The 22,445-nt window shown below is 61.2% G+C and overlaps 2 protein-coding genes across 3 annotated transcripts; both read right to left on the bottom strand.

Moving 5' to 3' along the window:
- Nucleotides 1-400: 400 nt before the first annotated feature.
- On the bottom strand, nt 401-4,390 carry ELF3 (E74 like ETS transcription factor 3). Its single transcript, XM_006173452.3, has 9 exons — nt 4,240-4,390; nt 3,683-3,853; nt 3,233-3,454; nt 3,016-3,111; nt 2,792-2,911; nt 2,570-2,656; nt 2,310-2,426; nt 1,625-1,820; nt 401-1,151 (listed from the first exon to the last, which is right to left on the bottom strand). Exons 2-9 carry the CDS (start codon nt 3,843-3,845, stop codon nt 1,037-1,039), a joined length of 1,116 nt encoding a protein of 371 aa, XP_006173514.2. The 5' UTR covers nt 3,846-3,853; nt 4,240-4,390; the 3' UTR covers nt 401-1,036.
- Nucleotides 4,391-6,949: 2,559 nt separating this feature from the next.
- RNPEP (arginyl aminopeptidase) lies at nt 6,950-21,488 on the bottom strand. 2 transcript variants are annotated; one of them, XM_032466905.1, is made up of 11 exons: nt 21,014-21,488; nt 18,194-18,331; nt 17,734-17,882; nt 13,485-13,601; nt 12,852-13,087; nt 11,233-11,346; nt 10,487-10,599; nt 10,295-10,403; nt 9,227-9,451; nt 8,266-8,408; nt 6,950-7,460 (listed from the first exon to the last, which is right to left on the bottom strand). In XM_032466905.1, exons 1-11 carry the CDS (start codon nt 21,452-21,454, stop codon nt 7,302-7,304), a joined length of 1,944 nt encoding a protein of 647 aa, XP_032322796.1. In that variant the 5' UTR covers nt 21,455-21,488; the 3' UTR covers nt 6,950-7,301. The 2 variants fall into 2 exon arrangements, with proteins under 2 accessions (XP_032322796.1, XP_032322797.1); XM_032466906.1 differs by lacking the exons at nt 17,734-17,882; nt 18,194-18,331; nt 21,014-21,488 and adding an exon at nt 16,198-17,715.
- Nucleotides 21,489-22,445: the final 957 nt, after the last annotated feature.

Here is a 22,445-nt window from a genome sequence, read left to right as displayed (position 1 = left end):
ATCATATCTCCCGTTTCATGTCCGACAGTGAAGCTGGGGTTTATCCTGCAGCTGACCTGGCTGGAATGCACAGGCGTCCACTCCACAAGGCCGGACATGCAGCTCCAGACTTCTTAGAGCACGCAGGTCTACACCCAGCCTCGCGGGGGAGGCAGGCCCGGGGAGGCCAGCAGGTGCCTCAAGTCGGCAGGACGGGTCCCGAGCAGACTCACCTGTCCCCTGCTCCCCCCGCAGCCCCCGCCAGCCAGTCTGTGCCCCTGGCCCTCAGTTCTGGGGCATGCACACCCACCTCTGCCCTCACCTCTGGACAGCAGACCCTGCCCTGGTCCCCTCTCTTAACCCCAGGCCCGTATCTTATCCAGAGCTCCAGACTTGAGTACACAGGTAGCTAAGACAAAGGTTAGAAAAAGTCCCGAAGGCACTTTATTGGAGGTCTCTGCCCCCATTCACAGGAGGAAGGAGCCAGGATTCCGTCTGGAGGGTCCTGGCATCACCCCGCCCCTCACTGGCCCAGCCGGGGGTCTAGAACAGTCAGTGTGACCATGGCGCTGGGTGGGGGAGGGGCGGGGAGGGGAACGTCTTAGAAAAAATAGACCTCTGTGTACATCTGCCGTATTTACAGCACATAAATTAGGGAGTACTCTGACCCCTGCCCGCGGAGTCCGAGCACTGAGCAGGGAGGAGAAAGCCAGTCCAGAGAGAGGGGCCCCTCCCAGAGCCCCCAGGGCCCCGGCCTCCTCGGCTGGGTGCAGCCCTGTAGGAGGGACGGTCCTCCACCAGTGCGGCGTCCGGAGGGGCCTGCCAAGCCCGGACAGAAGGAGCCGCAGGCGCAGCTTCAGTCGGTGCTCGCTCGGCACGCTTCACACCCCAGGCTTGTGATTCCAAGAGGAGGACAGGGGCGAGGCCGCCAGCCCGGAGGCCAGGACCTCCACGTCTCTCCTCAGCACAAGGCACGCGCCCAAATGGCGGCCTGGCAGCCTCCCCAGAGGAGCTGCAGCCTCAAGTCTGAGCCTTTGGTGCAGGGCTGGTCTGAGCCTCAGTTCCGACGCCCGGCCACCTCCCCCTCCTTCCAGCCGCTGGAGTTCTTGCCGAACTTGTAGACGAGTCGCCGGCCGTCCACCCGCTCCAGGATCTCCCGTTTGTAGTAGTACCTGAGGGGGAGGGGTGGTCAGAGGTGCCCAGGGCTCCTCAGGTGACCGGCCCCACCGCGCTCCAGCCCGGCCCACTTGCTGAAACTGCGAGGAGCGTCCACCTAGACTTGTCCAGGGCACCCCCCAGCCCTGCCTGGCTTCTGTCCTAGGGCTTGCCATGAAACCACAGATGTGAGGGCTGGAAGAGGCCTTAGCTAGGTTGATCTGGGGGGAAGCTGAGGTCCCAAGATAAGCACCTCAGCTGCTTCGGGAGAAGAGGCAGGTCTGGTGTGCATCCGGGCTGATGCCCGTTCACCACCGAGTGCCTCGCTCAGGACGAGCCTTGCAGACGATACAAAGAGATGTCGTCAGGCCAGGCCCAGCATGTGCCGTGGGCCGGCCGGCTGCCTCCCAGGTTCTCACTCCGGCCTCGGGCAGGTGGAGCCCAGACTCCCCGCGTGGGCGGAGTGGGGCTGGCCCGCGGGGCCGCTCACCTCATGGCCCTGCTCAGCTTCTCGTAGGTCATGCTGCTGTTCTTCTTCTTCTGGCCCCACAGCTGGGCCACCGCCTCCGAGCGCAGGAACTTGAAGACACCCTCCTGCCGGTTCTCCCACTTCATGAGGCCCTCGTTGAGCTCGGGGTGGATGAGGATGTCTCGGATGAACTCCCACAGGTGGGTGCCCCTGGGGGCTGCCAGGCCAGGCGCCATCAGTCAGCGGCCCAGGGCACCCTCGCGCCCCACAGCCCAGGCCCTGCCCAGTGCAGCCCAGCCCAGTACGCTGCCCGCGGAAGGCCACCTCTCTCCTCCCCTCCCCCACTGGGCAGGACCACGTCTCACACAGCACAGAGGCTTAACGCACTCAAATGTGGAGCAAACACTTGGCTGGGATGCGAGGGGCTGAAGCACCGCACCGCCCTGAGGGGCCCACGGTCGGAGGCCGTGGTTGGAAGCAAGCGCAGCAGCAAAGGGGGGAGGGCGCAGGCCCAGGACCACAGAGCCGGCCCAGGCTCGAGGGCCGGGGCGCAGCTTCCAGAAAGAATAGCCCCAAGGAGCAAAGGGGCCACGAGTGCACAAGCACAGGAAGCAGCCGCGGGGACCCTCCCGCAGGCTGTGGTGGCTGCGGCCCCCCGAGGCCCGAGGCCTGCGGGCAGGGCCGGTGGGGGAGGCTCCCCGCTCACCGTGCTTGTTCTTCTTGCTCTCCACACACTCCCGGGACTCTTTGCTCAGCTTTCGGGGCCGGCCCCGTTTCCGCTTCCCATGCTTAAGGTCCCCCTTCTTGCAGTCAGGTAAGCCATCTGTGGGGGGCAAGGAAGGTCAGGAGAGGGAGGGATGGGGGCACTGGGGGACAGTCCCTCCCCAAGAAAACCCCGCTTGAGAGGGGAGGAGGGCCAGCCCCTGGGCACTGGGCACTGGACCCCCGCGGCCGTCCCTCCCTCACCTCCGAAGAGCTTGGTGTCAGGGGCGTCGAGGTCCACGTCACTTCCACCGGAGTCTGAGGCGTGGGAGCTCTGAGACGTACCTGTCCCTGGGGAGACGGGTCAGAGTGAGCCCCTCACCGCCCGTACCACTGCCCAGCCCGAAAGCCCAGTTCTCGTGCTGAGAGCAGGGCTCAGGGCATCTGGGGGAGGGGAGGTTGGGGGCAGACAGGGGAGGGGCTCACCTGTGGTGGAGACTTCGGAGCTGCCCGGGGAGGGGGCTCCCGCCCCGAAGCTGCCCGGGTAGAAGGGGCTGGCCTGTCTGTAGTCCTCCAGCATCTCCTGGGCGAAGGGGCTTCCCTGCTCTGGGGGAGGAGGTAAGTTCAGCCGGTGCTGGGACTTTTCCAGCTGGGGGGTGAGGCAGAGCTGGGGCAGGACGGCTGGGGAGGGGTGACGAAGTGGCTCTCACCAAAGGGGCCTTGGTCCCCAAGGGGCTCCTGGAGGGTCATGCTGTCCTTCTCCAGCAGCTCCATGATCCAGCTGAGCTCGTCAGGAAAGCTGGAAGCTGATAAGAAGGAGGTCAGAGCCCACTGGCTCCCTCCCTGCCCCCGGGGCCTCTCCAGGCTGCGCCCTGGGGCTGGGCTCCAGGTCCTCCAGCAGCCTCCCGCAGCGAGGAGGGGACTCACTGAGGTCCCACAGCTGGGAGTAGAGCTGGTCTCCCAGGGGCCCGAAGACGAGGCGCAGCTCCTCGGGGGCGCAGCGGCAGAGTGCGGCCCCATCCATGTCACAGCGGGACAGGTCGATGGTGCTGGCGTCGTACTTGTGCTTCTCCACCTGGTAGCTGATCCAGTCCAGGACCTGGGCCTTGGACCACAGCTGGGGCTGCTCCCCTGACCAGCTGGCCTTCTCTGCAAGGGGCCGGCATAGCGATGGGTCAGCCCCGGCAGGGGTTCCGCAGGGAATCCCACGTGCTCACAGCGCCCTGGCCAGCACCTCCCCAGTCGGAGCCCCCAAACCCCAACCCCCAGCCTCTCACAGCACACCCGGCCCTCCTCCCCGCCAGACCTCCATTCGTCAGCAGGCTCTCAGGCGGATGTCTCCCCTCCCCCAACGCCCCATCCTATCGTGAGACCCACCTGTGCCCTCCAGGGGCATCTGCGGGCTGCTCAAGGCCAGTGCCAGGTCATCGGCCCCCAAGGCGGCAGCAGGGGGAACAGAGGCCAGAGTGGGGTCCTCGGAGCTGTACATCGTACTGAAGTAGTTGCTGAAAACGTTGCTAATCTCGCAGGTCGCAGCCATGAGGCTACCTGGGGAGGGAGGGCGAGGCAGGTGAGGGCCAGGGTCCTCCCCTTACCCTCCGGCAGTTCTGCTCCAGCCAAGCCTGGGGCAGGAGTAACTCCAAGGGTGCCAAGGTCAACATCTCTTCAGACACCCTCTCCAGGTTCTCAGACCCAGGGGTTGGGGCACAAGGCCTCCCGCTGGGCTCCCTCCTCAGCCCACCTGGGCCCATGAGTGGGGCCGGCAGTCATGGCCACTCTGTCCCTCTCAGGGACAGTCCCGGGCCTCTCAGACCCTCAGAACACCACCCTGGCCCGCACTCCTGCTTGAGACTCTCCGCAGAGAGCTGCGGAGGGCAGGTTCCAAACACATCCACCAGCCCCTCCCAGGCTCCAAGGCCCGGCTGCAGTCCTACCGAGCAGCAGCGGGTGAGGGTGTGGCCGGCAGGCAGGTTAAGGGGCAGCAGGCGGGAGAAATCCAGGAGGAGAGCTCCCAGGCCGCGCCAAGGCTCTGGCCGCAGCGCCCTAAGCAGGAGCTTCGGCGCCCCGCCCCGCGCCCAGGCTTTATAGGCGCCCGGTAACCTGAGCCGCTGGCTCATTGGTCGAGGGGATTTCCTGGCCTCTAGACGGAGCTCCCGGCCCCAGGTGATTTGCATACTTTGTGCCACTTGGCCGGGATCCAGGCCTTGGTGCTGGGAAATCAGGCCGGGCTGGTTTAATGATTGTCAGAGTCTGTCATCCGCACCCTCTGGGGTTGGGCACAGGGCAGTGGCCTGGGCGGGTGGCGCAGAGCCACTGGGTGGGCATCTGCTCTTTTGGCCACCCTCTGGCTCAGGAAATTCCTCAGGGGGGCCAGGCCAGGGATGGGCTGCTGCGGTGAGGGCAGGTGGGGATCTGGGTCAGAAATGGGTCAGGGAAGCTACTGGCCCCCATTTGCCTGCAGGTGTGAGGATAAGGGGGCCCCGCAGAGAGAGAAGACATGGAGGTTTGGGGATTTTCCCACCCCAGGATTCAGGCCGGACGGGGCTCTGGACACCTGGGCTGCTGGGTGGGAGCGGCCTGCCAGCGGTCGCCAGGGCCCCAGTGTCCCAAGCTACAGGGCCCACTGCTGGCATCTACCTTGCTGGCAAGGTCCCACCATTCTTTGCCTGCCGGACACCATCCAAGCATCAGGGTTCTGCAGCCACCTCTGGGGCAACCTGGCTCTGCTCAGAAGTCCTTCCCAGCCCCGAGGAAGCCCCCCATGCCAGGGCTACTGGCTGGGATGCAACCCACGTAGATGTGTTTTCCCCCATGTCTGGCCTCATCTAATCTCCACCAGCACCTGCCTGCTGCCCTCTAGCGGTCAGAAGCAAGGTCTCCGCCTGACCCTCACCAGAACCTGCTGGGAATGTGTGGCTTTCCCCATCTCACAGGTGAGGAGCTGAGTGACTTGCCCCGGCCACAAGGAGCTAGTTAAGTGGTGGGGCTGAGACAGAAGTCCCTCCTGTGTCTCCCTACGGGCAAGGTGACCCTCCCTGCCGGGTCCTCTCCGTGAACTCAGCACCAAACGCAAGGACGTGTCCTTGAGACCAGGAGACCCTGTGTGTGGGTGGCCCAGGACGGTGGAGACGGATCCTGGGGTCTCTTCAGCTTCCCTCCCTGAAGACAAGTCCCCCAGATCGCTTCCAGATCTCGTTTTTTTTTAACGCATCAAAGACGCAGGGTCTGACTTTCTCTTTCCCTGCCCCCTTCGTTCATGCCGCAGTCCTGGGCCCCTGGCCATACTCAGCCTCCTGAGTGAAAGATGACCCCACCCAGAGCCCCCTTCCTTTAACCCCCTGAGGTTGCTGGGTGCTCTGCAGAGGGCACCAAGTCCAGGGCCCCTTCCCCTGGGCCCTCGGTGCCGCCCTCTGCCCAGCCCCTCGCCCTGGAATGCGGGAGAACCGGTCCAGCCCTGGGACAGCTCACGTGCTCCCTGGCCTGCGGAGAGTGCCTGGCTGAGGCCGGGCGGGGGAGAGGGACGCGGAGAGGACCGGGAGAAAGGCTGGCAGCAGCCTGGCTTCGCGGGACCTCGCGGGGCAGGTGGAGCGGAGAGGGGCTCCCCTGGGCCTGCCTCTCCTCCAGGGATCAGTGCGGCAGGTCGGGGGAGCCTGAGGTCAGGGCCTTGGGGTGAGGGGGGCAGGAGGAGGGGCTCCCAGGACCCCCTCCCACAGTGGCACAGGACTGTCGGGTGACACTGGTGGTGAGTGGGCAGGCGGCACCGCTCAGGACCCCCAGCTGTGAAACTAGACTCCAGGTTCCCGCAGAGGAAGGGCTCCCACAGTGGCCCCTTCACTGCTGCTGGGCTCCTCCGCACAGCCTGGCCGATACAGAACCAGAAAGGATGCCCAGTAGGCAGCAGGGAGGTGTCCAGACAGCCCTGAACAGTCCTTGCCTATATCCTGTAGCGGGGAGCAGCCCCAACGAGCCACAGAGACGGTTTGCTGTCAGCGTCCCAGGGCCCTCTGTGCTGGGGACGCCCACCACCTGCCATGGGGTCCTCGCTCCCAGACCCTGTGCAGGGGAGGGGAGACCTGTGCTGACCACCTCGAAACCAGGACAGAGCACAAGGGGGACTGGTTCCAGGTGCCCCATGTTTAGGAAAAGCAACTGAAATACATTTACATACTTTGCAGCACCCCCTCACTCCACACCCCACACTCGTCTTGAACGCTTAGGTCCCCATGTGGAAACCAGGAAATCAGAACTTGAGGCCAAGTTCTGAGCAGACTCCGTGTCTCCCCACACGACTGACAGTCACCCAGGACCTGGGTGGGGACTGGGGAAGCTGCAGGGATGCTGAGAGGCTGTGGGGAGAATTTGCCAAGGCAGTTTATTTGCAGCAAAGGGAGAAGGAAGGGGTGCAGGGCTGCAGGCTGAGCGTCTCGAGAGCGCAGGCACAGCTCCTGTGTGCTCTCCCCGCAAAGCCTGCCTGACCCACGCTGCTCCTCATGTGCACGTGTGCTGGTGGGACCCCACCTTCTCCAGCCCCCTGCTCCCTAGAACACGGAGACACCACCATCCTCTGGGTCTTTCCCACTGACCTGCTCAGAACACTGGCCAGCAGAGGGGAACCCGGGAGAACGAAGTTCACAGTCACTTAAAGACTTTTCACTCAAAAATATTTATTAAAATCATGATTAAACCTCAAAAAGGAATGCAGCGCTTTGCACAGTACTGAGAGGATCAGCAAAAAGAAAAAGAAAAAGAAAAGCAAATCCTTCTTGCTCCTCCTGAGACCCAGATGGGGGGGAGACGGCCCCTGACAGCGCCAGCGGCCGGGCCTGCCCGAGGGAACTGCCCCAGGCGGTCCCCTGGTCTCAGGTCGGAGCAGAGGCCCAGGGAACAGGCTGCCTATCCCGGGGCTGTGAACTCGCGAAGCTGGTGAGACCCGGCACCGGGAGCTATGGCTGCAGAGCTGCCAAGTCGGCCGAGGCAGAGGCCGTCGCGGGGGCCTCTAAGTGCCCGTGGGCGCCACGATCTGCTGCACGTAGTGGACCACGTTGCTGTGGAGCTGGGAGGCAGTGGCAGCAAAGGTCTCCTTGGCCAGGGCCCGGGCGGCCTCGCCGCCCCGCATCATGGCGTGGTACAGCGGGAGGGTGTACTTCTGCTTCCCCTGCAAGAGGCGTGCACAGCCGTCAGCCCACCCGGGGTCTGCGCCCCAGCACTGCGCTCCTGGACCGTCGTGGTCATGTGCCAAAAGGGATACGGGTGCCAGCGCTGGAGCAAGGAGCTTCCCAGACGCGAAGACCAGCGTCCTGGGATCTCCTTGGAGGCCGAAGACCCGCACGGACGTCTCAGCACTCCCCTGCCTGGGGAGGTCTACGCTCGACAAAACCAGTTTAGGGGGCTTGGCACGTGGGAGAGACCCCAAACTCTCAGAAAGCTGTAAGTGGTCAGCCAGCAAGTCAACAGCAGGCAGGAGAGGCCACAGCCCCCAACACAGGACCGCATGAGGTCCTGCGGCAGCCAAGCATTGGAAAATCCACACGTTTGCACAGCCACCCCGTAAGGTCCTAACCCCCAGAGGCCGGAGGAGACCTGTGAACAGGTGCCTGCGAGCAAGTGTGGGAATCTGAACGCCGCTTCATCCGCAGCCCGGCTCCCACCCTGCTCTGGAATCTCCGGATGCTCATCCGGAGAGCTGGGCAGGCCCCTCCCCAGGAGCAGGAGCCTGTAATCTCCCCTGCATTCAGCTTGTCCCGGCCTCTCCCCAGAGACCAGCACCGCTCACCCATGACCCTCCCTCTCCCGCCCTCCCAGCCTCGGGTCAGCGCCAACCGGCTCCTTCCCCTTGGGCCTCGCCAGCTGATCTGCAGAAAGTTCCCAGGCTGTGGCTCCTCTCCCCTAGGGCAGCCCCACCCACAGGACCACTGCTCCCTGCCATGTGCCCAGGGGGACCCGTAGGTGGGGGCACCCACCTGGCTCTGCAGGAATTCCTTCACTTTCCAGAAATCCTCCTGGTGGTCGTTCTTAAGGACAATCTGGCCCCATCGCAGCCGGAGCTCTGCGTTCTGGGAATTTGAGACCTTTGCATATGTCTCTCCAAGTCTTTTCACATTCCCTGGAGAAAAGAAACAGGTTGTTAACGACTTCCTGGCAGAGCTGAGAAGGCCGATGTCTGCCCAAGGCCCTCCGAGGGCACCAGCAGAAACTTCAAGGAGGCTTCCGACCACCCACCCGACTCGCCCCTTTATGCCTGAAACGGTGACCTTGTCCCACACTTGCCGTGATTCCTAAGGTTCTTCCACCAAACTTCCCTTCGTATTACTACATATCTTCTGCCATCACCCTGTCTTCCTTCCCAGATTAAAGCTCGTGTGTCCCTCTAAAATATCCTGCCCCAATTTTCCTCCCACCAGCAACCTGCTGAAAGTCACCTTGGTTTTTTCTAACCGTTTTTTAGAATTCACTCCTTGGTGAGTATTACTTCTGGTGGAGCAGAAGTGAGCGTTAGTGTTTAAGAGCTTCAGCCAAGTGGCTCCAGGCCCCAGCCCCACAGCTGCTGGCTGCGTGGTCTGTGTCTGGGCTCTCCCTCCAGCCTGGGGGTCACAGTCGCAGCACCCAGAGTGGTCACAAGGGTCACGTGCCCTAGCAGACACGAGGCACTTAGAAGGACCACCTGCAGAAGCCGAGGGTGTCTCCCCTCTTTACAGAAGAACTGGGGGTTGAACCCAGGACCTCGTCCACGCTAAGCACGCACTCTACCACTGAGCTACACCCTCCCTGCTCGGACACGCTCCTTGCCGAGGGCCTCTGCCCACCCCCTACTCCCACCCACAGCCACCTGCGGAGGAGCCTGTCTCCCTCCAGCCCCTGATGTAAAGCTGTGCATGCCAGGGGCCCGATTCACCGCTGAAGAAACAATCCACTCTTTCTCACCGGCGGGGAGAGGGGACTTCTGGAGAACCTTATCCAGGAAGTAAACCAGCTGGTAGGTCTTCCAGGCAGAGATGGACACAGCGTCGATGGCCCTCTGGTCTAGCTCCGCGGTCGCCCACAGCTGGGCCAGCTCGTCAGCCGGCCTCATGAGGGAGTCCCCGGGAGAGAGGTCAGGGAGGTAGGGGGGCCAGCCCGGGGTGTTCAGCCAGCGATCAAACTCAAGTCCTGTTTGGCAGGAGGGGAGAGAGGCCAGAGTTCCCGGCAGCTCCAGGGCAACTCGCCCCAGCAGCTCCCAGGACCTCACCCTCTGCCTGCCTCTCCACATCCCAAAGGCTCCCTCTAGAACTTACACTGCTTCCTACACAGCCACCCGCTCTGCGGGGTCCTGCTTACAGTGATGCCTACACTGTCTCAGTGGACCCCACTGCCCCTTCCACTGTGAGGGTGTCCTGGGCCCCCAGTCATCTTGGTGCATCAGGACCACGGCACGGGTGCGGCCCAGCTCTGCTGCCCAGAACCGCCCGGTGCCAATGACCCTGGGCTCCAGGCCCCGCTGCCTGGGGTCCTGCCCCTGCTCTGCCCGACCAGCTGGGAGCCGTGGGCACGTGATGGCCCTCTCTGTGCCTTGGGGTGAGAGGCCCTGGCGTGGCTGGCAGTTGTGAGGATTAAACGCACAGTAAGAGTTTAGCGCACGGCCTCATGTGTAGTAGACACTCAGCAACTTACATGTCACGAGCTGCAGACCCACAACTACAACCAGAGGGCAGTGCCAGCAGGCTGGCCCGACCCCAGGCGGCTGGGGAGCCAACGGGCAAGCCAACCATGGAGCGGCCCAGGGCAGGACACGCTCCACCCTCCCTCAGGAAGCACTGTGACACAATGACCACGTGTGTCCAGAGACGGGGAAGTGGAAGAGGTGAGCAAAGCTCTTCGTGTCGAACAGAGCCCAAGACCCCACGTTGGCCCCAAAGTGCCACTACCCAGACCCCCACCCCTGGCACCAGGTCTCCCCGAGCGTGAGTCAGACCCTCCCTCGACGATAACCTACAAGCCAGTTCCTCTGCTCACCTGGGATGGAATCCACCCCCTTTTTCTTCAGCTCAGGGAAATATTCCAAGTAGAAGTCAAGAAAGTCATCGGCTAAGATACTTTGGAATTTAAATTCATCCACGTAGGCCTGTGAGGAGGGAGGCGTGTTCGGGCGCCCGGTCCGCAGGCCCCTCCTCCCCCCTGCTCCCCTCCCCTCTGAGCTGACTGCACCTTGAGGAAGCCGTCAAACTGGCCCTGGTCGCCCACCAGGTGGGCCAGGTAGGAGACGAAGCAGAAGCCTTTCTCATAGGGGGTCTCATTGTACGTATCGTCCGGGTCAACACCTGCAGGGAGAGATCCAGATGCAAAGAGCAGCCTCGGGAGAGCCGGGAGCTTTGCTTCCCAGGGACAGCGAGGCCAGGAAAGTCTCCAGACCCAGCTGGGCTTCGCTCCAGGCCCTTCGAGACACCCAACAAGAGGACGGAGAAGGCAGCCCCGGGGCCCCGGCGGCGTTCCCTCATCCCCGAGGGCGCTGTGCTAGGTGGGCTCCTTCAGCCCCGCTGGTCTCACGGACGCGCAGCCGCCCTCCTGGAGCCGCGGGGGTTCTACAGGCGTTCTAGACCGACACCCACCAACTACCCGCCTAGAGAAAGAAGTTCCCGCTCAGAGTCGGCAGCGCCCGGCACGTGAGCTTCAACTGCACAAAAACATTTAAGTCAGTCACATGTGGAACTAACAAAAAATGTTAGGAAACAGAAATTCATGACCTTGGACAAGTCACTGAGCTCTTCTGGCGCTCAGTCACCCCTCCGCCCAGTAAGGATAACAGGACGGTGGGAGTGGGGCGGAAACAGCCCAAGAGGGACGGGGACCCAGACCCGCGGAGTCACTGCAGGGGCTCCTCCCTCGAAGGCCAGCATCCGTGTGCTCAGAGCACATGAGAAGCTGAACCTGACGAGGGCCCCACCCCAACCCACCTGGCTCTATCTTCACCCGCAGCTTGTTCAGTGGGTGGTCCTCGCCCGTTAGGTCCATGTGCTGCCGAAGCAGAGCCCGCCCCGTCGCGGCTTCCAAGCAGGTGTACGCGGCCCCTGCGCAGGAGACAGCGGCTGGTGCCACCCCAGGAACGTCCTCCTGCGTGGCCCCAAGAAGTGGGGACCACGGGTGGGCAGGTGGGGCCCAGGCTCCCCCACCACACCTCTCCCTCCAACTGCGGCCTTCCCCAGCAACGTGTTCTCCTTTTTAGAGACAGTGACTGATCTTCCACAAGCAGAGTGTTTACCCCAACTTCCTCTCAGACTGGAGAAACGTCATCCAAGACTCTCCCGGGCCGCCTCCCTCCAGCTCTAATAGTCACTGAGGGGGCGGCGAGGGGAAGGGACTGACGTGAACCAGCCACTGTCGCTCTCAAGATGCCCTGACTCTGGGCAAGCGACCCGACCCCGCTCAGCCTCGGTTCCCTCATCTGCACAGTGGACAGAAACATCTGCCTGCAGGACTCTCAGCGGCTGCCTCAGACACTCACAAGGGCTCTGGCTGGAGCGAGACATCTCGACACACTTCCTGGGAAGCAGGAACAATGTGTGCCAAAAAGCCTTTGAAGCGTTCGGGTCCTGACATATGTTTCTAGGAATTTCTTTTTATTGAAATAGCCTAAGACGAACGTAAAGATGTTTGTCCGAACACTATTTCATTGGAAAACTGAACACAACCTAACAACTGGAGAGCGAATAAATACAAAGTGTCCATGCTTCGCAGCTGCAGAAGAGAACGTAATGACCTGGGGAAACGTCCAACTTCATTAAGTTCGGGAGAAAAGGCAGTTGTAAAACCGTGTATGGTCTGACGATTCACAAACACAGAAGAACGTCTGAATGGACATCCACTGACTATCTCTGCATGGTAAGGTTACAGGTCAATGTTCTGTGTGCCCTTTTCCACGTGGGCAGAGAAATCAGAGACTACAGCTGCCACGTTGCTAAAGCACCTGACACGCGGTGGGTTTTCATTCTAGACGGCGGTGAGGCTGCACTTGAGAAGCAGAGCTGGGCTCAACCTGAGTTGTGTCCTCGCCTGCCCCGCAGCTGGGGCGCGCTTCGTAGAGTCACGGTGAGCCGCGTGTAACAGAAGCAGCTAGACCCGCTCCCCACGGCTGCCGCAGAGTCGGCAAGCAGCGGGCCCGGTGCCCAGCGGGCACGCAGGTGCCCGTGGCGGGGAAGGCTCACAGCGCTCCCGGGATCACTCACAGAATGAGCTGGCGTCCGGGTGAACAGCCCGGCGGCTCTGCCAGGTGTCGGCCGTTTAGGGAGAACAGGGCACCCAGTGGCTTCAGCACCACAGAGGCACCTTCCCTGGTGTTCTTGGAGACAACTGTCCACTTTGGGCTGCCCTCTCCCCACAGCTCCCGACTAGTGACAGGCAGTCAGGGGGATCCGTTCAGGCAGAACTTTGGTCTCGAGTCAGCCCCGGGCCTCTCCCCCAGCTCTCTGCACTCCCACCGCCTCCCTCCACGCTCACTCGGACCCCCAAACCCCACAAGGAGACAGTGCCAGCCTCGCAGGCCGGGGGTGGGAGGCAGGTCCGAGGAGGGGCTCACCGAAGAGGGTGGTGGAGATCCTCCTCTGGGCGTACATGGTGAAGCCCTCATTCAGCCAGAACTCCCCCCAGTTGGCGTTGGTGACCAGGTTCCCAAACCAGCTGTGGGACACCTCATGGATGATGACGTCGGCCAGGGAGCGGTCGCCCGCCAGCAGGCAGGGGGTGACGAAGGTCAGGCAGGGGTTCTCCATGCCCCCAAATGGGAAAGACGGGGGCATGAAGAGCACATCATACCTGCCGGAGCAGGAGGCCATGGGAGGTCACAGGTAGCTCCAGGGCCACCCCGCCTCCGCCCAGGGCGTGGGCCCGGCCTGCCCGATGGGGACATGGTCAGCCCTGTCACCCCGGCTCCCTGGGGCCCAGTAGGGCCTTGGGGACGTCGGGTCGGAAGATGGCAGAGAGGGAACGGGGTGTGGGGCTGTTCCTGCAGCGGGAGGTCACATCAGTCAACCCCCCGACAGCAAACCCCAGGCACTTTCCCCGCACCCACAGCCCGCCTCCCCGAGCCCCTCCCCGGACCACAACTCCACCAGCAGGGCCTGGATTGTCTCCTCCCCCTCCCTGGCCCTGCCCAGCATGGGGGAGCCGCTCAGTTCAACCACAGAGACATCAGATCCACGTGACACCACACCTGCCCCAAACGTAGGGTCCGAAAAGCTTCTCTCCCGTTGCCAAAAACTCCTCTATCACCCCGTCGTACTCCGCCTTGGCGGCCGCGATGAGGCAGGGCTCAGCCCACACCCGGCTCCTGGACACGAGGGTGCAGAGAAGGGGTGCTGTGCTCATGGCGGGGACCAGCCCCGGCAGCACCTGCAGAAACTGGCCTCCATCTCACACCAGGCCGACGACCGTGACACTGCGGCCATCCCCGGGGACAGGAGAGGCCAGCCACCCACACCGACCTGGAGAGCGCACCACACCTGAGGGGCCAGAGGACCCTAGGCCAGCCCAGGGTGGTGGCCTGCCTGCCCTACGACACCAACACTGACCGCAGCCTTGCAAAAGCTACACAGCCCTCCAGGCCTCAGTCTCCTCATCTGTGGGAGGCACGGTGAAGAGAGAAGGAGGGTGCGGAAGCCCTGCTTCCCACAGTGGCTGGCGGAGGAGACACCGGTTTACCTCACTTCCCCGCAGTGTGAAAAGACTTTCACGACCTAACCTCTGGAATTGAAAGAAACTTTAGAGATAATCCAGTTAATGCTGATAGAAAAGCATTAACTGTCTCAGGTGCCCCGGTGGTCCTGCGGCCATGAGGGAGAGTGCCTCGCTCCTTGGAGAAGCAGGCTGGTTCACCTAACGGTCCAGCGAAACAAAAGCAAATGCACACAAAGCTGGAACTAATCCGGCAACGTGGCCGGGCAGACAGGTATTCAGTGCATCACTCTCCCAACTTCCGATCAGAAATGTTCAATTATGAGAGGGGGTTGGGAACAGCTCCACATTAGAGTGTGCGCTTGGCGTGCATGAGGTCCTGGGTTCAATCCCCAGTGCCTCCATTAAAAAAATGTTAATCATGATATTTTCAGAGCAAAAAGATGAGAAAACAAAGGTAAGGGGTGGGAGGAATGAAGAGGGTCCAGTCCGACAGAAAGTCAAGGCTGAAAGGGGATGGGAGGGACCAAGACCACCCGCGGACTCCGGGCCCTGCAGCTGAAGCCCACGTCCAGCCAAGGCCCCAGATGCTCAGTGGGCCGCTCCTCACATGGACATCCCTAATCGAGGGACACACGGCAAGGTGGGCTGGTGTGAGGCCAGGACACGGGAAGATGGGGTGAGGGAAAGGCGGGCTGGGGGTGGGAGAGGCCGACAAGCTCGGGTCACACGGGGCTTCAAGTGCTGTGTGACACATTCGGGGGTGATCACTGTGGCCGCAGGACACAGAAACCAGGCCAACGACAACAGGGCGTGAGCTTCCCCAGGACAAGCAGGGGGGGCGAGGGCAGGCCCCATGGGGCACCCACACTCGGGGGTGGACGGAGGAGACCCACAAGGAGACCACAACCAGGACGGCCGCATCACGGAGGCAGAGGTAGGTGGACAGAGGCAGGTGAGGCGCAGGGCAGAAGGGCTGTCCTGTGTCCACCAGGCGTCCACATGCCCTCAGTCCAGGACAGTCAGTGAGGCAGAGGGCTGGACTCCAATGGGTGGAAGTGGGGAGAGGGGGTGAGCACAGGCCAGAGCGGAACGTGGGCTCAGTGAGGTTTTGGGTGTGTTTTGTGCTTTTTTCAGAGCTACGAGACGTCATGCTCAGGGGCTGAAAGGGAAGAGGCAGTTGGGCTGCAGGTTTGAACAGAGGGTAAGTAATGGTTGATCAACAGCTTAGATGAAAAGATTTGGCCCGAACAGAAGGAAGGAAGGGCCCTCATCAGAATCCAGAGGGAAGGGAGGACGAGAGCAGACCATGAGGACCTTGGGTGTGCAGGACACAATCGTCCCTAACAGACTGAAGGTCCCAACAGAGCAGAGACAAGACCAGCCGCCTGGCGTGTGGGCCGGGGTCGGAACCGGAGCCCTGAGGACCTGGGTCAAGTCTCCATTTAGGGAGGTGGGAGGCCTGCTGAGCCACGGGGCAGGGTGAGGTGAAGACTGCGTCTGCCGCGTGACCCTCGGAAACCTCTCCAGTGTCTCCGCTGCCTGCCCTTCCGTCCCAGGGCGTGCGCAGTCTCCCTCTCTCCAACCCCCGGCGCAGAGCAGGGAGGGGGCTGCAGGACCCCGGCCAGACGCACAGCAGCAGGACACAGCACGGGGCCTGGGCGTCGCTGAGAGATGACCAGTCACGCCTGGGCAGGACGGAAGCCAGGCAGGAGAGGCCAGCTGCCCAGGGTGTGAGGGGCGGGGACAGGGAGCTGGTGGGAGTGGGGCTGCCACAGGGCAGAGGCCAGCAGGGGTTCAGAGGGCTGCAGGGCCAAGCTGTCACGAGTTCCTGATCCAGCCCAGTCCTCAGCGACGCCCGTGTCCCGGCCCAGGGACCCGGCGTGAGTCGGGGGAGGAGGTGGGGGTGAAGGCCCAGGCCAGCCCAAACCCGGGAGGCCTGCGTGGAGGAAGGGCGCCAGAGCAGGCCTGCGGGAGCCGCCCTGCGAGCCGCACCGCCACCCGCGGGCCCGCAGTTAGCCAAGTCCCCGGCCCAGCGTGCCGGCCATCGGCAGCAAGAGCATCAAGGCCAGGCAAGCGGGGACCCAGACAACCCCCCACCCCAGAACGTGGATGCCATCGGAAGCAATTAGTACGCTCGCAGTCAGCCTGGAATCTCACCGCCAGGATTCTAGAGCGAAAAGCACTGGGTTTGCAGGAGAAACCCTGGAATCTGAATCCCAGTCCCACCAGCCCCGTGGTGGTGCTCACACCTTCTCACCAAAGCCTCCGTCTGCTCATCTGCAAACTGGAGACAGCACCTCCCACGGCTTTGTGAGGATTAAAAAAGGTAACATACAGGAGGCCGGTGGGGAACGTTCACCCATCTCTTCTCCCAGGATTCTCCTCCTGTGGCAACAGGGACTGAAACTGGGGGCCTGCTTTGCCAGGAGACCCTCCTGCTTCACAAACCCCCATAAGACCCTACGATGTGACCCACCCGGGGGGCGAGGACCGTCCACCTGACGGGGGAAGGGGTAGGCTATCAGGCCCGTTACCCAGGTTCTGTCCCTGGATTGACCTACTGTCTTCACTTTTGCACAGAGGGTTCACATAAAGTGCGGTGGCCTGGTGTGTTCAGAAACCACTGCTCCCTCATTTCCACCAGGAGCTCATCCTGTTACTCACAGAACCGTAGCGAGAGTAAGCACCCTAAGATCATTCCTCTGCTCGTCCGGTTTCCTGGCAGCTGACGTGCCTCTGGGCACCTATACCCTGTCCACCAGGAAAGGGACCTTCTCTCTCCGGACTGGTTCTCTTCTGAGTGTGTGGCTGGAAGCAGACACCACCGCAGCCACACTGATCACTCTCTGACCCGCGGACAGAGGACCACGATGCAGGGGATGCTGCTACGCCCGGCTCAAAGCCAGAGGCTAGCAACAGACCCTGTGTGTCGGGGAGCTCAGAGCCTGGCGGGGAGGACAGCTTCCTGTTTGCACCAGGTTAAGCGGGGAGAGAAGACAACAGTGGGCCTAATGTCAACTGTGGACTTTGGTCGATAAGAACGTGCCCGTGTTGGTTCAGCGACTGTACCAAACATGCCACACGGATGAGCGACGCTGAGGGTGGGGAGTACACATGTGTGGGTGGGGAGGGCTATGTGCACTCTGTATTTTCTGCTCAATTCTGCTGTGAACCTGAAACTGCTCTAAAAAATAAAGTCTATTAGCTAAAAAAAAAAGACAACAGTGGGAAACAGCTGCACTCCTGGTCAAATTTCTCTTCTTGGGAAACCTTAAAAAATCCTTATTTATCTCCGCTAACCCCATCCCCTGCTGCAGTGAGGGACCTGTCACCACAGGCTCAGGCTTCTGCATCGGAGCAGAGGGATGGGAGCCACCACGCTCCTGTCCAGGCGGACCGTGAAGTCAAGGCCACGTGTTCTAGGAATTAAGTGCCAGAGAAAATGAGATTTGGTTCAAACACAAAAAACAAATATGGTTGCAAGAAGGTGATTTAGAACTTAAAGGTACCAACAAAGGTCGCTCTCCTGAACTACTGCCCGAGCTCCAATCTGCCTCTGCGAGATGGCCCAGGAGAGCCTGCTCAGCACAGATGCAGGGTGAGAACGGGGCTGGGGGGAGGGGGGGGCGCGGGGACTACAGGGGAGGGGCGTGCTGTGCCGCACAAAGGCCCTGGGCTCGGGAGGCTCCTCCCCGAGAACCACCCCGGCAGGCCCGGGGACTGGTCAGAGGCCTCCATGCCTCGGAGGGCAGTCCAGTCTTGCCTGCAGGGGCCTGGTCTCCTACCTGGGTCCAACATCGGCCGAAACCAGATCTCCAACGGCCAGAGCTACCAGGTAGGAGGGGATGGGATGACACATCTGGAAGAAGAACTTATTTGGACCTCTCTCCTCCCAGGTGTTAGCACTCATCACAGCGGTGAAGCCGTCTGGGACCTGACAACAGAGAAACCTTAGGCGACCTCACCTGGACAGAGTCTGCTTTTGCTGAGCTGGAAGGGCAGCAGGTCCGCCACCTGCATGGTGCTGACGGTGACCTGCAGTCCACCTTGGGAAGCACGAAGGCTTCATGAAACTGAACTTGGGCTAACCTGATGGGACTGAGCACAGATACAATTTCTGCAGGTGGAGGAAGTTCCCAGAGGCCCCCTGGGCGGGGAGTACACTACTAACTGAAACGAGGCCCGGCAGGTCTGAAACGATCATTTCAACCCCAGGGACAGGGACACCCGCCCTCGGCCCCTCACCTCCACAAGAGCAGAGTATCTGAACTTCACTGCAGGGGTGTCGAAGCAAGGAAAGAAGGCACGGTTCAGGACGGCCTGACCCTGGGTGTAGACGAAGGGCTTCTTTCCTGCCGTCTGCTCCGGGGCCAACCAGCAAACCTGAGAGGAGGCGAGAACATTCAGACACCTGCGTGAGCCCAGTGCAGCTGGAGGGAGGCGCTGGCTGGACAGGAGACTCTCAGGTACCCAAATTCTGCCAATGGCGAAAAGGAGTTCCCCTGGAGAATAGACACAACTGTGGGGGTGAGGATATATGTCAGCCCCACATGCTGCCTAGAGTTTGGAGAAGAGTCAGAGGATTCCAGGAGGGTCTCAAGGGAAGCAAAACTCCCTGGCTGGGCCTTGGAAAGTGGACAGGACTGAGGTGGCTGGACAGGAAGGCAGAGGACATCCTCCGGGAGGCGGGCAGCATCATGAGGAAGGTGAGGAGGGATGTGGCCCCATACGGAGGTGGGAGGTGCACCTGGACAGGTGGGACGAAGGACTCTGAACACAGAGACATCTGAGACTGATTTTTAAGAAGCATAAGGGAGGCACACTGGGATGCTGCGTTTTTCTCTGGTCGTGTGTGTGTGTGTGTGTGTGTGTGTGTGTGTGTGTGTGTCTCCTTCCAGAGTCCAGTACAGACGGAAAGATGGGGAGAGAGAGTAACATCTCAGTGGAGAAACCCAACAAGCCCTACCTCAGCCAGGTGGCCAGAGGTCAACACAGCCGTCACAAGTCACACTGACACTACGAGCCCTCAACACGACATTACAAAAATGGCCCTTATCTCTGTGAACTTCCATTCAATTTTGCTGGGAAACCAAAACTGCTCTAAAAAATAGTCTATTACAAACAAACCAACCAACCCCATAACCCCATATCTAATCACGAGAAAAACATCAGGCAAATTCCAAAAGAGGGGCACCCCACTCCTTGAAACTACCAAGGTCACCCACACAGGGAGGTCTGAGAAGCCGCCACAGCCAAGAGGAGCCTGAGGACACGTGGTGGCTGAACGGCCTGTGGATTTCTGGACAGGATCTTGGTACAGAAATACACTAGTTAAAAACTAAGGAAATCCGAAGACACTGTAGACTCTAGTTAATACCAAGGTATCAAAACTGACCCGACAACTGTAACAAATGCATCCTACTGTAAAACTAACAAAGCAGAAACTGTGTGGAGGGGGCTTGGGGAACTCTGTACTACCTGCTCAGTTTTTCTGTTAAAAAAAATCCTAGTGTGGAGGGTCCAGCTCAGTGGTAGAGCACATGCTTAGCATGCATGAGATCCTGAGTTCAATCCCCAGTGCCTCCATTAAATAAATAAGTAAGTAAACCTAATTACCTCCCCCTGAAAAAAATTTACTTTTAATCCTATTAATGGCAAAGACTGTAGCAAGCTGGCAATAAAAGTGAACACTTGCAGAACCCCATGAGGTGCCAGGCTCTGCATTAGACAGAACAAAGACAGCTCCTGTAACTTCTGTCAGACTCATGTCCATAAAGACTGACCACCATCCCCTCCACCATGACTCCTTACTCATCATCTCTGCTTGAGTTTTGTCTGTTTTTGTTTTAGCCTGGAGGAGGCTAGCAGGACATACACTACAGAGTCCACGTCTGGGTGGAGGTGTGACCTGCGGTGGAGGTGAGCGCCCTCAGTAGGATGGTGGCAACGAGAAGGAGCAGGTGCAAGGCCGTCAGTGGAGACCTGCACAGGGCGAAGGGCAGTGCTTTGTCAAGCGTGGATCTCTGCCATCATGTCTGAAAGGAAAGCTATGCAGTTTGGGGCAAGGTGGCAGGGAGGGTATAGCTCAGTGGTAGAAACGTGTGCATGACGTCCTGGGTTCAATCCTCAATACCTCCACTAAAAATAAATAAACCTAAAAATATATATATATTTCAAAAAGCTATGTAGTTTGGATATTTAATTTGGGGTGCCACTTCTAGCAGACAAATTCAGGAGGGGCCAAAATTTTCCAGTTATCCTATTTAATCTCTGCCTCAAATCAGGAACCAGAACATAACAGAGCAAACACGGTCCCAGATGTCATGTCACCCTAGTGGTCCCTGGGTTTTTCCTTTGTAGTTCATTTATTTCCAGAATGGTGAGAGACGGAGACAGAACTGCCCTCTTGAGCAACTTCCAACAGCAAAAGGGGAAATGCTACCAGAGCAGCAAATGCCAAGGGTAGGCAGGCACCAGCTGTGAGCCTCGGAGCCCACCCTACCCAGGAAAGGACTAGCAGCTGCGCCAGGACTCTCGTGAGAAGGACTCTGCGACTCTCAGGGACGCAGGCACATCTTTTCCCTTCTGATTTCCTCCCGGTTAAGACTTAAGAGTCAACCAGCAGTGACAAAGCCAAGAAGCCTAATTCCAGCTCTCACTTTTACTCAAATCCTTCTGTGCACCAAAGCCAGGACTTCGTGAGAGGAAGCACTAACTGGCCGGTTTCAGAGCCGTCTCAGCCCGACGCCCTGGAAGGGCACCTGGAACAAAGGGCTGAGTCAGCACGGGGCAACGAGCCCGCGCCGGCAGGGCCTCCGCAGAGCAGAAGGAAGAGGCTCACCACCCGGCCGGGCCCTGACAGCCCTAAGCTCACTTCCTGAACCTTCGCGGTCCAGGGAGCCGGGAGCGTGCGGTGGCCTCCTGGGGCACAGGCGGGCCAGGGAAGGCGGTGCGGTGACGGGGCACAGGGGGCGTCTGGAGGAGGACAGGCGGAAGCGACAGGAGGGGCTGTGGGCGTCTGGACCAGGGCTGGCCGGAGGAGGGGCGCGGGGAGGAAACACTCACCCCGGGTCCCTCGCCGACGTGGTAGGTGAGCTGCACACGCACGCGCTCGCCGGCGCCACACGGCTGCGGGAAGTGCACGCACAGCGCCTGGCCGTAGTGCGAGAAGGGCCGCGTGCTCACCGGCACCGGCTCGGGCTCCGGCTCCGGCTGCCCCGCGCCCCGCGGACCCCGCCGCAGCGCCGCCGCCGTCACCTCCACGCACGGGTGCGAGTCCAGCCGCAGCTCCGCGGCGCCGCCGGGCTCGAGGCAGCGCAGCTCCAGCACCGCCGAGCCGTTCAGCCCGCGGCTGCCCGGGCCCGGCCCGGGAGGCCCGAACTCGACCCTCAGGTCCAGGTGCAGGTGCAGCAGCTCGAAGGCGCGGAAGTTGGAGGCCGACGCCACGTCCTCGGCCAGCGCCGAGCGCAGCACCCGCCCGCCAGCTCCGGTCCCGCCGCCCGCCATCGCCCAGCGCAGCCAACGCCCGGGCGGCCGCAGGCCCCGCCCCGCCACCGCCCCGCCACCGCCCCGCCCACAGGCCCCGCCCCTCCGCTCCTCGGCCGCTGGGCAGACCCCGCCCTCCCGCCACAGCCCTTCCCCTCAGCGCAGGCCCCGCTCCTAAGCGCAGACCAAGCGAGGCTGCTCGCTAGGGCCCCGGGCGCCGTTGTGCAGACCTCGCCCCCACCCACCCCCGCCACAGCCCTGGGCCCGCCGCAGGCCCCGCCCCTCAGACCCCGCCCACAGCACAGACCACGCCCCCAACGCCCCGAGCGCCCGCAGGCCACGCCCTGAAACAGGCCGGGCCTCGCCCCTCCTCCTGATTCCCCAGAGCCCCCCTCCCAGCTCTGCCCGCACCGCAGGATTTGGACAGTGTGGGTGGGATAATTGGGTCCACCTCTGTCCGAATTCATCCCCGCGTCTGACTCCAGGCTGGCCGCACCGAGCCCGGATTGCAGGGGTCTGGGTTTCAGATCGTACGCTCGCACTCGGCCAATTGTTGGGGCCTTGTCGCCTTGGGCAAACCTCCCCCAAGAAAGGGGACTCTTTCCCAGCCTTTGGCACGGTGCAACAGGAGGAATTATACCAGTCTCTCGAGTCCACTGTGTCCTGTGTCTAAACACACCTGGGAAACAGCACGGAATCCACACCTGCCGCGTTCTCCCGGAGCTCCGGGCGCGCAAGGGCTGGGGACAAGCAGAGTCTCAGCGGACAGCTCCCTGAGCCGGCAGGCCCCGACTGCGTGCTTGGTTTCTCTCCTGCACCAGTGGTGGCAGTGGCCCTCTGTGACCAGGAGCAAGTCAGTGGTGAGATTTTTACCAATCAGACAGGAAATGAGATTTTGTTAAAGTAGGGAGTTTTTCATAAAAGGAAACATTATCCTAGAATATGCTTCCAGTTTTCCAGTGTTAAATACATCTTATTTTATAAGATGCTTGTGGCAGATGTTTTTAAATTC

The sequence above is a fragment of the Camelus ferus genome, chromosome 23 (assembly GCF_009834535.1).
Source record: "Camelus ferus isolate YT-003-E chromosome 23, BCGSAC_Cfer_1.0, whole genome shotgun sequence".
NCBI lineage: Eukaryota > Metazoa > Chordata > Mammalia > Artiodactyla > Camelidae > Camelus > Camelus ferus.
Note: the sequence above shows the minus strand (reverse complement) of the source record. Positions and strands in the feature narration are given on the sequence as shown.

What these genes read in the sequence shown, in the direction of transcription:
- ELF3 (XM_006173452.3), bottom strand. Translation starts at nt 3,845, where the DNA reads ATGGCTGCGACCTGCGAGATTAGCAACGTTTTCAGCAACTACTTCAGT. An exon ending in GATGCCCCTGGAGGGCACAG is followed by an intron (nt 3,455 to 3,682) that starts GTGGGTCTCACG and finishes GGCCCCTTGCAG; the next exon opens with AGAAGGCCAGCTGGTCAGGG. An exon ending in CTCCCAGCTGTGGGACCTCA is followed by an intron (nt 3,112 to 3,232) that starts GTGAGTCCCCTC and finishes CCTTCTTATCAG; the next exon opens with CTTCCAGCTTTCCTGACGAG.
- RNPEP (XM_032466905.1), bottom strand. Translation starts at nt 21,454, where the DNA reads ATGGCGGGCGGCGGGACCGGAGCTGGCGGGCGGGTGCTGCGCTCGGCG. An exon ending in ACGTCGGCGAGGGACCCGGG is followed by an intron (nt 18,332 to 21,013) that starts GTGAGTGTTTCC and finishes GCCTCCTCTCAG; the next exon opens with GTTTGCTGGTTGGCCCCGGA. An exon ending in GCGGGTGAAGATAGAGCCAG is followed by an intron (nt 10,600 to 11,232) that starts GTGGGTTGGGGT and finishes CTCTCCCTGCAG; the next exon opens with GTGTTGACCCGGACGATACG.